Here is a 16056-nt window from a genome sequence, read left to right as displayed (position 1 = left end):
TTACTCTGTCAAATTGGTAGAGACTTAAATATATGACCCCCCCCATGTGTTAAAGGAGATTCTCATACATACTGGTAGCAGTTCTTTGTGTAAGAATCCAAAGTCATAAAAATTTGATCCCCTAAATTCTTACAAGAAAATAGTAAGTGTGAAAAATGTAAGTAGTCATATGAGGTGGTGGGGGAGGGTGGGAAAGTACCTTAATATTTATAAATAACCCTAAAGAGATCAAGTAAACAATGTTACATCAACCTGATACCAGCAATTGGGAAAATTTCTTATGAGAATGTTAAGGCAAAGCAAATGAGATGCAACATTGTTGACAAGCTCCGATTGGGCGCTATGGAAAAAGAAAAATACATACCCTTGGCGCTATGGAAAATAAAACTACACACCTGTGGGAAAAAACTACACCAAAGGACTAAGGGCAGTTGCACACATGTGACTTTGGCTCAGTTTTAGGGTCAGAGTGACAGGGTATCAAATACTAGTTCCAGGCCCTCAAGAAGGGTCACTGAGAACAAGGAGTCTTTCTGAATCTTCATTTTTTTTTCAGTTATAATTACACAGGCTACCGTAAGGGTTAGCACTCTATTTAGTGCATGGCAGACATCAGATGAATGGTAGTTATTTTACTTTTTATTGGTAGTGTGGTTACACTGCCTGTATTGTGATTATCTTGTAAATAAGAATGTTTTAATTATTGGACTAATATGTAGGGAATTTCCTGAATGGGCACCCTTCTTAAAATGAGCAATGTATTCCCTTTAAACTTTCATTCACTGCATTTTTCGAAATGAATCAAGTGTGAAAATAGCATTTCTGTTAATCTATATATAACATTTATAAATTGTTCTGTCTTATCTGTTTGGTAACTTTTTTTAAACAGTAAGAAGTGGTTGCAAAAGAAGATTAAATTTGTACATTTAACTCATAAAACTCAACAGAAACACTCGCTGTTAGGATCTCAAATGTAACACTGACATTCCCTGTGGTGTCTCTGTATATTCTCTGTTGAGACCCCATATGATCCTGCACATTCTGAAGCAACAGATGGCTTTTGAGTATACACTTCATGATCAAATAGGGCAGATAGGAGCAATGTTCTTCCAGGTTCAAGGCCACTAATTAAAAACAGGTTGGAACATTCAATTTTCCTCCGTATCATAGATTCCTTCCTAACTCAGAATTGGACATCCAAGGTCCTTCATGGAACTGTAGGTTATGAACTACAAATGCTCCAATCTCCAAAATACATATGTAATAAGCATGCACAATTATTATAGATGAGTGATACCACTACTTTTTCCAAACAGGTTTTCTTTTCATTAGTGTCTGAAAGAAAAGCTACACTACCTTTTAGATGAAGAGTAGTTAAAAGTAACCATATGTCTGGTGACATTCTGCCTTTGCATTTGACTTTTTAACCATCCAAACCTTGATGGGATACTTCATGAACAAACCCTACATTATTAAAAAAATAAGCCCGACCTCACAGCTCACTATTGTGTGATTCATAACAAAGAAAACACTTTTGTTTTGAAGATCTTGTTACAGGGACAGAAAGACAGCTCAGTTAAGCAAAGACGCCAACAAGACAGCCAAACACACAACTTCGAAGCACCTGCGGTGTCTGGTGTGTGGTAGAAGTGCCTTCGTTGGAAAGCCAGGGTGATGTTCTGCATGTGGCATCAGCTCCAGAGGTCTAACTTCTGAAGCTTTCACAACAGTTTGAAGTCAGAGAAATAAGGGGAGGGAAAAACCACCACCACCACCACCACCACCACCACCACCACCAAACCTATGAGAAGAGGGCTTGCGATGAAACAATAAAGAAATCAGTTGTCGCGGATTTAACCATGTGTTGCGTGTCTGCTATTACCAGTTTGTCCTTCTGGCGTTCACCATGGATGAGAAAGCCGCTTCGTCCATTGCCTTCGGGGTGCATGACCTTACAGACCCCCACGCGACTGATCCCGCCTCCTTCCTGTGGGAACCATCCCCCGCTGGAGTCATCTCTGGTCATAACCACAGCCTTGACACGCACAATATAGCTGTCACTAAAACGACAACAACAAGAAGAGCGGGGCATGACAATGGTCTGGTAGCTGCAGGACACGTTTCCCAATACAAGATGAATATCAGCCGGTACTGTTCTGGACTCGTCAAAAGAAAAATCAATGCCTGGTAGCAGCCTTAAAATGTGGTCTTTCTCAAATCTGGGGGAGGGGGGTGTTTTGACAAAAAACACTTAAACTAAATATACTGTGAAAGTATATTTTTAAAAAGACACCCAGTAATTTAAAAATATTTGTGAGTCTCTGGAGATGTATATAAGCATTAACACTCTAGTTTCTGGATATAAGTTTTAACAACAAAACGAATGAGCTAATTGCCGCAATTTATTATCACCAAGTAAGAAAGACAAACCTATGAACTTAAGAGGATATTATAGTTTCAACCCTTAAAAACTTAGTTTACAATGAATGACTTAGGCTTAACATTTTATAAAGCTAATCATCTTCTGACTTAGCACAAGAACAGGATAATTCCTTTCCAAATTGCAAATTCACCATGCAATCGTGTGTCTAGGTGGGAAAAGATTTCAGTTCTAATACCCTTTACACATGTGCAGCCTTCTGTTTATGATTTTATTTTTTCCAGTGTAAACTTCAATTTCGCAATAAGTTCTCTTGCACATTTGCCAAAAATCCTCTTTCTTCTCCAGAGACCAACTCTAGTTCTTTTCATTCTTCATCGCTTTTGGGGAAACGTATTTGGGTTTTTCAGCAAGGCCATTTAAATTCTCATTTGCTGTTTTCTTTCTTTGGACAGAATTCATTTTTATCTCATTCAAACATATATTCACATCTTCTACATGCCAGGCACTGTGCCAGATTCTAGAGAAACAAAGATGTAGAGTAACACAGACACTCCCCCTTTCCTTGGGACTCAGGGAAGACACCACCCCCCTACCCCCAACGCCAGCCAGAGCCTGGCCACTGCCATCTCCAGTCCACCAGAGATCATTTAGACACCGCCCTTCTGCCCTCCACCCCTGCTCACAGCACTCACCCGGATTTCCCACGACTCCCTGTGGCTCAGTATCTACTACCCAACCCCACCCGCTCCCTCTTATTTCCACATCCCTTCTTCAGATCATTCCTTTCATTTTGAAAACAGTAAAATACGTAGTAACACATACCATTTTAACTGTACAATTCTTTGCCATGAAGTACGCGGCCACGGCTCTTCAACTCTCCCCACCATCCATCTCCAGGACTTTTTTTTTTTCCATATTCTTATGTCACAACTCCATACCGTGAAACACTAAACCCCGTCACCGCTCTCCCCTCGGCCCAGGCCCTGCAATCACCCTTCTGCTTTCTGTCTCAATGATTTTGACTGCTCCAGGGCCCTCCCAGAAGTTTCTTTCACTTTCTGAGCCCACATAGAAATGTGCTCTGGGGCTGGGCTTCCGGGGCCCATTGACACCGGGCCGCTGCCTCTCTCCTGCAGCCCTCTCTGGTTTCTCCGGCTTCCCAAGTCTGAACATGCCGCCACCACCCTCCTCTTCAACCTACTACAGACCTCTGGGATGCAGCCCTTCCCTCATTCCTGGAAGACAGTGGCAAATGGGCCCACTGTCCTCCATCTCTTACAATGATCCCTGCTGTGATTCTTGGTAATCTGCTTATACACACAAATGATCTGTACAACTCCTTGGCCTCTCAGTTTCTGGAACTCTTCCCCAATGCCCTTGTCTTACATCCAACCTTAGGCATCCTGGCCTAGGTCATACCCATGACCTTGTCATTACCGATATCTGTACCACCTCTTTAACCTCAATTTTACACAGCTTGCTCTCCAGCTGCCACTTCCCATCTTTGCAGCTCACTCCCTCCACATTCCTCCAAGTCTTCACCCCACTGGGACCAACCATCTATCACTCTGACCCCCCTCCCCTCTCCCCTTCATGTTCTCACTTGATTCACTACTCAGGTTCCATAGTCGACTCAACACGTTTTTGTACAAAAACATAACACGCTGCCCTCTTTTTCTCCACTCTAACACCCGGTGAAACCCCAACCCTGGTGGAATTCTACCACCTCCTTAACTTCATGCCCTGCCCAGGCTGTTGAGCAGGACTTTGTTCATAGGTCTAGTTTTATTTTTTATTTTTATTTTTTTAAAGGTTTTAATTTATTTATTGGACAGAGAGATCACAAGTAGGCAGAGAGGCAGGCAGAGAGAGAGGAGGAAGCAAGCTCCCTGCTGAGCAGAGAGCCTGATGCGGGGCTTGATCCCAGCACCCTGGGATCATGACCTGAGCCGAAGACAGAGGCTTAACCCACTGAGCCACCCAGGCGCCCCATAGGTCTAATTTTAAAGTCATTGATCTCAAGTGGGCACAGGCTGCTCCATTTCCCTGATCTGTTCCCAAGAGGATTATTTCATGGGTCCACCTACCCTGTCCCTCTCAAGTGATGGATGAGTTTGCTTTAATTTCCCTGGGAAGATCGGAAAGTCAGAAGGGACCTTGCACCCGTGCCCACTAGCATGCCTATGACTCTGTAGCAGTTCTCTCTGCCTCTCCTCCCTTAACTATGGCTAAACCATCCATAACCCAAGCTGGGGTCAACGACGCCACTTAAAATTCTTCTAGGTGCTAACAGTGCCCAAATTCACATGTCTACCCAGACCCTTTCCCTAAGGTTCAGATCCATAAAATCAACTGCCTATGTGATTTCTCTCCTTAGGTTTCTGGTAGGCATCTCAATAGCATGTTTCAGAATGAACTCTTAATTCTCAATACCTCTTTTATCCAACTGGTTCTCCCTTCAAAATATAGCCAGAATCCACTTTTTACCACCTCTCTTGTCACTGCCCTGATCCTAGCTGCCATCACCTCTCAGACTACTGCAACCGCCTCCTAACTGGACTTCCTACTTCCACACTCGCCCAACTTTCTAAGAAAATAGAAAGGGGAGTCAGATTATGATTCTACTCAAACAAGCCATCCAATGAGCTTCCTATGTTACTCTGAGTAAAAATGAAACCCAAGCACTTATCATTCTCCTCCTTACTCATTCTACGTCAGTCCCATTGCCCCTGTCCTCCACATCAAGCACACTATGACCTCAGGACCTTTGCACTTGCTATCCCCTCCTCCTTCCTCCACACTTAACAGCTCATTTCTTTATTTCCTTCAGGTCTCTTCCCAAGGTTAATTCATCAGAGAAGACTCTGTCCACTTTACATAAAGTAGTACCTGCCAATCCTCTTAAATCTTATCTTTTCATCCTTCTTTATCTTTCTACATGCTACTAAAACAACATTTGCCCTATTTGTTTGCCTACTTTGCCCAACTAGATTGTAAACTCCACAGAACCAGGGCCTTTGCCCTTTTTGTTCACTGCTACATCCCTAGAACCTACAGCACTGTTTTATATATGGTAGGCTATGGAATGAATGGGTTACATGCATGAAATTTATAGAAAGATTTTAAAAAAGTTATTTGTAGCTAACTAAATCTGAGAAAAAATAAAGCATTCAATAATCATTTGCTTATAAGCCACAAGAGCGTAGTTGACATAGGATAAAGATTTCATTAATAAGAAAACTAAATGTAATAATCACATGGTTTCTATCATTAATCCACTCATCTCATGATTCAAACCCATATTCCTTTAGATCACAGAGTTTAGGAACATTTGGTAACATTTATTTACATCAGTTACATACAAACAAGTTGAGAATATACCCCCCCAACCCTCACCACATCCCATTCATTACAGAAAATCTAAGGGTCCCCGGGATTTGTAACTCTCCACTATGAAACACTCAGCTTTCTCAGATCTTCTGTGAGTGTATGAAGGGTTCATCCCCATAGGAAATGGCCAAGGTGAGTAACTGAAACTACACAACTCTTGTTAGAACGTGCTTTTTACTTTTTATGTGCTGCAGTTGTCTGCTGTTCTCCCCTCCTTTGAGGGGAGTAAGCAGACATGAAAAAGGGAAGTTTGCATGACTTATGTTGGTGCCATAAACGTACTTCCAAAAGGTATTTAGACATTGGCATTTAAAAAAAAAATACCCCACCCCTTGGCTTCTAGACTACAGGGGCTGCTAATTTTGGTCTTTGCTTGCAGTCTGCCACATCCTCTTTCTTGCCCTAATTCCTCCTATGCCCCTTCCCAAGAGCGCTGACTCCTCTGTGATGGGGTGTGTGTGTTGGGGGCTGGGGGAACAGAACCCCCCGCCCCACCTTGTCTGGCCACAACCCCAACAAGCCAGCATTTACTGAGGCATCTGGCTATTTGATACCAGGCAGGGGGATAAAGTGTTGCACTGAGAACTGTGAAGGCTGTCTGGCCAATCCAGCTGCATGGCCAGAGGCCAACTGCTTCCTATCTGTGGTGTATTTATGTTACTCAGGCACGTCACCCCACCCAGAACAGAAACGACAGTGAACTCGACAACCAAAAAGGTATACCCAAAAAGGTATACGGGAGCAAACCTCCCTTCCCACCTTCCCTCTGTCTCTTTCTGGAAAGAATTAAACAACATGTTTAAGCCAGATGTTGGGTTTGTTTGGGGGAGGATGGGACAGGAAGGGCAAGGGCAGATTAGTTTTTTCATCTGCGCAAAGAAAATGGTGCTGGTACGCTTCAGAAGAAATTCAAAAAATGCTATTACTGTCAAAAATAACAAAACTTTAAAAAATGCTTCTGGAAGCGGCAAGTGCTAACCCGGTATAACTCGTCAAGGACCCGGTGAAGTTCCACGTGTAGATCCAAACACCAACCGGACGGAGTTCTAGTGTCTGAGCTGGAGCTAAACTGCCCCAAAGACTCAGTGTCGTTACATATGGGATCTGACTACCACCCCCCAAATATATCCTATCCTTTCAGTGCATTATGAGCAAAAGAGGCTTCTGTGAAGCCAACTGGAGCTCTGCCACTGAAATGTGGCTTCTTTAAGGAAAAAGCTTTGCATTCCGAACATGGGGGCTTATCTGTAATCAGTGAATCAGTGAATGTGCAAAAGAGGGAGGGGACATCCTAGGGCAGGACAGGGAGGCAGGGTAAGAACAATTTCAAAACCAGATTCTTATTTGGGGATACTGATTTCAAAGGAGCACGGCAGGGTTTGGATCTTTGGCTTTTACGTTCTAAGCTCTCTTCCAGATTCAAAGCAGGCCCTGTCTGGACCACATTACAGAAGTAAACAAGGTAAACAAAGGGACTGTAGGAAATAGTGATGAGGCAGCACCGTCTGGAAGTGTCATTCAAAGCTGGACAGGTTCGGCAGCGCCCTGACCCAGTAGCTGAAGAATCTTCTTGTGGAGCTTCAGATGTCCTCATCTGCAGAAGTCACAGATAGAGGATCTAGACACAGACAGAGGACTAACCCTGCTGGAACGTCCTGAGGGTTAAAAGCTACATCAGAGGTCAAGTGCTTAATAGGGAGAAGTTTGGTAAGTTGCAGCCATCATTATTTTTGCTGAACGTCTGATTTTATGACAAAACAGGTCCTATAAAGACCAGCTCCCCTGGCCTCTAAGGAGTGTGTTTCCAGGCCTTTGGGCCCTTTCCAGCTTGCAGAGACCAGAGTTGCAGGGAGGCTGTCAGGGCCTCGCCAACAGAAGAAAATCCCAAACGGACCTTCAGCAATTACCAACACAAGTCGGATTTATAAAGACCTGGTTTGAGCCTCCATTTCAGGCACACCTGTAGAGGAAAATAATTCCATCTGCCATCTGTGAACTGGTCCTGTGCTCCTGCCCTTAGCCCCTTGGCTCTGGGGATGGAGACTGGAACTTTTACTCCCCCCACACAAACTTCCTGGCCCCCTCATCTAATTACAAGGCTCCTGTATCTCTCCATTTTACGAAACATCACTGCTTCCTTCCTTCCTGCTCTCTTTTCCACCCTTCTGTGCTTCACCAGAACCTGAGAGGGATTAGCCAAGATCTGGCCTCTTAGGTTCCCTCTTCCACTGGGCACAGCCACCAGCTGAGCCCAAATATAACACGGGCTCACCTTTACTGTTGTCACATCCCACAACCCACCCCCAGTCATCCTTGTGCCTATAGACTGACAAGGTCTCTTTGATTCCATTGATGATACATGGATACAAAGTATGGCATGTGTGCTGAAGCCAGACAATGGTCAGATTCTATTTAAGCAGGTGGTCGTTCCATGAGTGGTTATTTTGTTAAGTATCAACTACTTAATTTTTTTTTTTAAAGATGTTATTCACTTATTTGACAGAGATCACAAGTAGGCAGAGAGGCAGGCAGAGAGAGAGAAGGAAGCAGGCTCCCCGCTGAGCAGAGAGCCCAATGCGGGGCTCAATCCCAGGACCCTGGGATCATGACTCGAGCCGAAGGCAGAGGCTTTAAACCATTGAGCCACCCAGGCGCCCCTCAACTACTTACTTTTTTAAAAGTGGACTGCTCTGGTCTTAAAAATAACTGTACTCCAAAACTGTAGGCAAGGGAGTTTTCTACATGATGTGGTTCTATGCATGGTGGTACCATGATTTTCGGCTCTGTACCAGCCTCTAATGGTAGGACACTGGCTCTGCCCACAAAATGTCTAGTGTGTAGTTAGGCCATCATAAAATAGAAAACAGTGGCAAGAAAAGCCCACTGAAGATGCTGGATCTGGCAAAAGGCACCAGCTTTCCTCTCAAATGCTGGTAAGCAGGCACTATGAAGCATAGAAGGAAATTTTCTGAATCTTAACTGTTTGCTTCCTAAAGAGAACTGGTTTGCAGGATACTGGAGTTGGGGAAGCTGAGAAGTAGGCTAAGATCACGTAAGAAAGAGCCTTCCCTACAGTTACTGAACATCTGTGAAATCAGCCATGCAGTACACTTGATGGAGAGTCATACTGGGGACTGCCCTACCCCAGTATCCGCTAGTATAAGAATCCATGTACTTGAATAGGTACTAGCACCATGACTTTGAACTCATGGTGTCAAAGCCGTCTGTGCATGCCTGGATGTACTGAGAGAGGAAATCTTCGTTGTGTTGCTGCTTTTCTGAGACACCCCAGCTCACTTCGTCTCGGCAGAGTAATTCCCCCCAGACGGTTACAACAGAGCTGTTCTAGGCTCTATCTTCAAGGTCAACTTAGGTACTTTAAAAATGGCATGTAGTGAGTTTCCAGGAATGGAACCCAATACATACACATGGCACCCAAAAGGTGATTGTGGAGTTAGGGGGTACTTGTCTTACAATGACTTCATCCAGGAACCAATAAAGCTCAAAGCCTGGGGTCCTGTGGGAGCCCCAGAGGGGTGTGAATAGGTTCCCCTTTTATTGTGTGCTGGGCTCAGAATCCATGAGTGAGGGTATGAGAAAATGTCTTAGGAATCCTCAGTTCTATCTTGCACATAAGCCAGTGTGTTCTGCTGTACTGCGAGGTCACTAGAGCCCTCCACATGTCCGAGTCCTCCCCTCATCCAGGGGATGTCCATTCTCATCCTCAAATGCCACATATAAACCCAGCATCTTTGTTGTTATGCTACCTAGCTACACTGAGGCATATAAATAGACCCACTCACCCACACACCATTTTCTATGGCACATAATAGAAAGGGCTGCTTTCTCCATTTATTGTGAAGGACACTGCCAACAAGACTGGGTTTCTGAGATAGGAAGGATTATTACATTTAGTAATTTTAAAACCAAACCTCACAAGTCAATTAGATACGGCCATTACTGTTTTTATTTTCCTATTGATATCTTAATACAAAAATATTCCTCTAGGGCGCCTGAGTGGCTCAGTGGGTTAAGCTGCTGCCTTCGGCTCAGGTCATGATCCCAGGGTCCTGGGATTGAGTCCCGCATCGGGCTCTCTGCTCAGCAGGGAGCCTGCTTCTCTCTCTCTCTCTGCCTGCCTCTCAGTCTACTTGTGATCTCTCTCTGTAAAATGAATAAATAAAAAATCTTAAAAAAAATATTCCTCTAGAAAAACTATCACCAACTCATAGTTTATAAGCTTGTGATTCTATGATTCAAAATAAAGACCCATACCTTATTTAAGACAGAGGGCCGATTTGGCTTGCTACATGCCTCTATAATATCTTCAAGTTACAGTGTACTGGAAACAGACACGCTTTCTAGTCTCAAGTGCTAATTTACACCTTCCGGACCTAAGAGCCACAGCAGCACGTGCACTGAACATTCTGGCACATTCTCTCTCGCATGGGGCCAAGGCACCTGCCCTGGGCATGTCCTCAGGCATGGATGTTCTGCAGGGCTGGCCAAATGGAGGGTACCAGACATTGTGCCACTCACTGCTCTGCTCCCTCTTTCTTGGCTGCTGTGTCCTGTGACCCTTAATGGCCAAGAAAAGGAAATGAAGCAAAGACAAAAAGGAACAAAGATCAAGCCTGGACATCAGACTCACAAGCTTTACAGTGGTTTAACGAGGCCTTTGAGGAAATAGTTGAGGAAATACCAGAGGCCCTCAGGGGTCCTCTGACATCCTTGCAGCCTGGGAGCACTGTGGACAGTTTTGCCGGGCCAGTGACATGACAGCCGGCCAAGACTGTCTGAGCCTCTGCTCCCCCACCTCAGTGAGAGCCCTGATTCTAGGGGCAAACCTTTGGGGTCGGTGAACACAAGGTGGGGATGCCCACAGCGGTGTGTGGGCGTGCTGGCAATTATTGGAGTTTCCTTCTCGGCAAGGTTTACAGAGTTATATTAAACTCACTCCACTGTACTGTGCTCAAAATGAAATTTTTTTCATTTCACCTCTGACTTTTATTGCCTGTAGCTCGGACACGCATGAATTCTCCACAAGAGAAAAGAGTATTTCAGCTGGATTCTACTTCTACTGCTCTCAGGTTTTTTTTTTTTTTAACTTCTGTAGAGATCTTTTGATTTTATTTATGTAATATATCACATGTCTTGGACACAGTGCTGTTACTTTTTTTTTTTTTAACAACAAGACTTTTCCTACCAACATTTAAATTCAGTAGCCACAAGAATATAAAGTATCTAATATCCGTGATGAGGAGTCGCTGACAACAGGGACATGATTAAGATAAGGCATGGGGGGGGTACCTGGGTGGCTCAATGAGTTAAGCCTCTGCTTTCAGCTCAGATCATGATCTCAGGGTCCTGGGATTAAGCTACGCATCAGGCTCTCTGCTCAGCAGGGAGCCTGCTTCCTCCACTCTCTCTGCCTGCTGCTCTGGCTACTTGTGATCTCTCTGTCAAATAAATAAATAAAATCTCTTAAAAAAAAAAAAAGATAAGGCATGTGGGCTGTTCTGCTAATAGGCAATCTAAAATCATAATACGGGCTGTTTTAAGCTGGGACAGTGAAGTGTTTGAATTAAATCTTAACTTCAGCACCCGAAAAGGCAATTTTAGAAGTTGTATCCAAGACAGATTTTTTTAAATGGCTCTTTGGCAACTCTCCCTATGTCAACATAACTTTTCTGAGCAAGTCCCTCTTGAGGTGAGTAATGCATACAGCTAGAAGAAAGGCCCTCCTAAGGTCAAGCCTGAAGCAATGGGGCAGGACAGGTCTGGTAGTTTATTGGGGGAAAGGGGGGATAAATAATCAGTGAAGAAAGTAATCATTTTTCTTGGAATTTGAAAACTATTTGCTCTAATCCCTACTAATAGCAGAAATCCTAATTTCCACCCTGGGGGAAATTAGGGAACTGGAGATCCCTGGGCATGAGCCATTAAATCCTAGCTGGGATTCCTGGTCAACCACTTGGGACCTCTGTATCCTTACCTGTCAAGTGTCTATACAGTGGATAATTAATTACCTTAATAGCAGGCTGTGAAATACATTTTAAGTTCTGAGTCTTAAAACACAGGTTTCCAGGAAATTAAACTCCAACAACAAAAATGTAAAGTATAATACGATTTTTAAATTTTTAAAAGATTATAATTCCATTGCATTCAACAAAGTTATAAAAATTTTTTGGAAAAGCTTTTGTAAAACCCAGCATCGAGTGATTCTCTGCCGTGTCACATGTGATGATTACACTAGCACAAGGGGGTAACTCACATTCAGACTCTTGCTTTCAAGGCAAATCTATACCAAACAAGGCTTCCAAACCCAACTGGACACATCAGCAGTCTGCCTCCGCTCCTAGTCCCTTTAATGTGTATGCCTAGGAAAGGAATCGTATCTGCCATAGCTAGTTATTGAAGAAACAAGATAAACATATACATGTATACACGTGTGTTTTATTTTAATGTTAATTCTATCCCCCATATTCTGCACAGATTCTCTCAGCATTAACATGGGAATTTTAGGCATGGACAAACCATTTTAGTAAATGAGGGTAAGATTTTTATCACAATAGTTTATTAACATTCAAGGCATCTATTGAAGATTTCTGAGCTTTTGTCAAAAATCACCAGAGCAGGACAACTTGGACATGGCTAAACTGCTTTAAAAAAAAAAAAAAAAAATTTTATTCAAACTGAAAGAGAATGAGTCTACTTCTCACAGACTGGAATGGTTCTGTTCTGAAGGGCTGAGCTGCAGGGTGATCCCACAGTGGGAAGTGGGGGTGAGGGAGTCCTGGGAGGAGAGAGGCCGAAGTCTGAATCCAGGTTTATGATTTTGCTTTTATTGTCGGCTGCTTTGCTGAGCCTGGAGTTCATAATTAATCAAGATCAAAGGATTACCAACTTAAAACAAACAAAATAACCCACCCCTGAAGAACCCTTTCTTCTTCTCCTACTTTTTACTCCGAAAGCAATAATTTTCTTTGACTTTCCCTCTGTTTTACACACCTTCCAAAAATGGTATTTACGATCCACATTTAAACCCCCAAAGACCAGCTAATGGAAATGTTAGATTACTAAAGAAAATTAACTCTCACCACATTAAAGTATACATGTAATAGAAAAACTGGTACTTCAAAACACAAATGGCAAAGGGAGCTGTTTAAAGTTAATAATCTCCAATTCAGGTCTTTAAATTGCAGCCCTTGAACTTCCAAGTCTGACTTTCTCAGAAGATCGTTGCTTTCTTTCTCACTGAATTGGAGAAAACAAAGGGAGAGAGTACCTGATGATCCCACATGCTGAGATGTTTTTAGGGAGAAAACTAATATAGGGGCACCTGGGTGGCTCAGTGGGTTAAGCCTCTGCCTTTGGCTCAGGTCATGATCTCAGGGTCCTGGGATCGAGCCCCTCATCATGCTCTCTCTGCTCAGCGGGGAGCCTGCGTCCCCCTTCTCTCTGCCTGCCTCCCTGCCTACTTGTGATCTCTCTCTCTGTTAAATAAATAAAATCTTAAAAAAAAAAAAAAAGCACTAATATCTGCACCGACTTTGAAATGCATAAACATAACCTGGTGTCCTGGATGGAGAGTGGGATGGACACACAGACACCCGGGCGATAAAGCAGAAACAGTAAAATGGTAGTTGGAGACAGGAGCTAGTGAGTGTTGACTGTATACTTCTTTCAACTTTTCTCAGTAACTGAAGACTTCCATAAAGAAGATGAGAGAGAAAACTTATAGAGCTACATGATTCTAAATGGAGATCAACACTAAACCTAGAAGATGCTGATAATGGTACTAAAAAGTCAGCTTCTCAAGCAGTCCAGGTCACATTTCCCATTTTTAACCCGCCACTCTCCCACTGTCCACCGTAAAGCAAACCATGGTGAAAAGGTCAGGAAATTACTTTACCAAACTATGTTAATACGAAATTCTAAATCTACAAAATCCTTTACGAACCAGTCCTTAATAAAACTTACTCTCACACGAAGACCCACAAAGAAGAAAGTAAGTCCACATGTTGAGCCGGCAACAGGTTGACTAGATTTTAAGAGCCTCCGCGCTTTTGTTCCCGACCCACCTAGTAGACACCGAAGCCTTTCAGATGGCAGGAATCACCAATTCATTTGTTCCCTTTCCTCCAGGTTTCTGCCATCTCCTTCAACAGAGATGAAAAGCTTAACACACAAAGAAACAAAACAAAGCACTTGCAAGGCATCTGTTCTCACTGAAGAATTCTGGACCTCTTCCTTTCTCAGGTAGAGATCGGGATAGAGGTGGGGCCTGCAGGTGGAGTTTAGGACTCCAATCAGGACTAGTGAAGGGCCACACAAACTAGTTAGATATACATTTCTTATTTATTTATTTGACACAGAGAGACATCACAAGTAGGCTGAGGCAGGCAGAGAGAGAGAGAGAGAGAGAGAGAGAGAGGAGGAAGCAGGCTCCCCGCTGAGCAGAGAGCCTGATGTAGGGCTCCATCCCAGGACACTGGGATCATGACCTAAGCCGAAGGCAGAGGCTTTGACCCACTGAGCCACCCAGGTGCCCCTAGATATACATTTCTATGTCAGAAAAAAAAATTGTAGAAACCATCTACTCTAGACCCCTTGCTTAGAAAATCTGTAGTCCAGACAGGAGAAGGGAATTGTTCTAGGTCACTGGCATTAGAGGCAGATAAAAGACTAAGATTGGTAAACAGACCACACCCCTACCCCATTTTTTTTTTTTTTAAAGGTTCCTATGTTGTAGCTCATGTTTCCCATATTTAACCTAGGTGATCGAGAGGATATAAATTATTCTCATCGGTCTCTTCAAGTTTAAAGTATAGGCAACTGAATGTCAAAGGACTTGTAAGGAGAAATGAGGAGGTAGCACCAAGAGCCACGTGAACAAAATGGCAGAGCTAGGGGGAGGGGTCGGGAAGCCCTACTCAACCCTTCCAGCAGTAGAGGCAATCTTCACTCTCAGATCAGGTAGTACAGCTAGTTTCCTAAGTCAGCAGACATGACCTCTACTGCACTTCTCCTCCTTCCTCTTGGCTGAGACACCCCCGACTCAGCTTCTTCGTATGTAAAACAAGGGGTTTTACAGTGACCTTTGAGGTCCCTTTTCAACTTTGGTCCCTCTTTTAATTTTGTGTAAAAAAGAAAAAGGGGGGGGGGGCTTAAAGTCCTTCAGCTGTGCCAGAGGGCTTAGCAAACTTAAGCCACCCAAATACTCTACAAAAGCAGATGAGAAAACTTGCAGCAGTAAAATGCAACTGAAAACATTTTGACTTGGGGGAGAAAATAAAACCCTAGAAACTACAAAGACCCGAAGCCACAACAAACTAACAGGTCTGTTCTCTTGGTACAAGTATCATTATGCAATTTTAAGGTTCTGAGGAGCAAAACAAGTCTATCAAAGCATTTCTAAAAAACAAGAAAACAATGAAAATTGAGTTTTAATAAGTTTCTTAAGATCTTTGAATCAAACAGTCACAATGTAGCCATCTAGCTGGGTTTACCCGGCCACAAATGTAAGATTCCCTTTAGCCACATGGAAGCGAATCTCTAAGACACATCTATAGACCAAATGCAGGCAAAGAGGAGAATAGTTCATCCTATGTGCTTTAATCAACTGACTCAAGAGCAACACTCCAATACCAGCTTTTCATTACCTTCAGAGAGAAAGGAAAAAAAAAAAAAGTTAGGAAAAGGTAAGGAAGCAACCACCTTACTTCAAAATGGGGAGAGACATACACTATAGACCTTTGTTTACAGCAACTCCAAACAGGTTCAGGCTCCTTCGATGTCACCAATGACATTCTGGTCTACAAGTTTTCTTGTAAATCAGTTTTTTGAAACTGGAATGTATTTTTCCCACAGGAAAAAACAAAACATGAAATGCTGAGCATCAGGATTCCACTCCACGAAAGCCTAATCAAGCCCTAAAATACCTGAATCACAGTTATATTCCCAAATGGTTTTGACAGCTCACCAAGTCTCCTTAACAGAAGCCTTGAGGCCCACCTGCAGTGGGAACACCCAGTCCTACTCACTCAGCTCTGGCTAAGAGTGTTCCCCTCTGATGTGGGGTGGGGGTAAAGGGGTAAGCAAGGAGGAATCCCTAAACTTCTGATCTAGGTTTCATCTGGGACCCCTGGACTTTGACCTAAAAAGGGCCAACTGGATGGTCACCTGCTAGTTAGGCTGAGAAATCTTTTCACCTAAACAGCAAACACACAAACCAAAAAGCAGGCCTACTTAGGGGAACCAAACTCACAAGAACTGAGGAA

At 43.3% G+C, this 16056-nt stretch overlaps 1 protein-coding gene across 2 annotated transcripts in view; it reads right to left on the bottom strand.

Annotated features, from left to right (window-relative positions):
- SPRED2 (sprouty related EVH1 domain containing 2) overlaps positions 1 to 16056 on the bottom strand; it is a 119897-nt gene that overhangs the window by 28843 nt on the left and 74998 nt on the right. For both annotated transcript variants that reach the window (XM_082746692.1, XM_082746693.1), the window contains one exon: positions 1883 to 2060. In XM_082746692.1, the coding sequence (XP_082602818.1) occupies positions 1883 to 2060 (178 nt within the window). The remainder of the gene's footprint in view (positions 1 to 1882; positions 2061 to 16056) is intronic.

This window comes from Mustela nivalis, assembly GCF_964662115.1.
Source record: "Mustela nivalis genome assembly, chromosome: 8".
Lineage (NCBI taxonomy): Eukaryota > Metazoa > Chordata > Mammalia > Carnivora > Mustelidae > Mustela > Mustela nivalis.
Note: the sequence above shows the minus strand (reverse complement) of the source record. Positions and strands in the feature narration are given on the sequence as shown.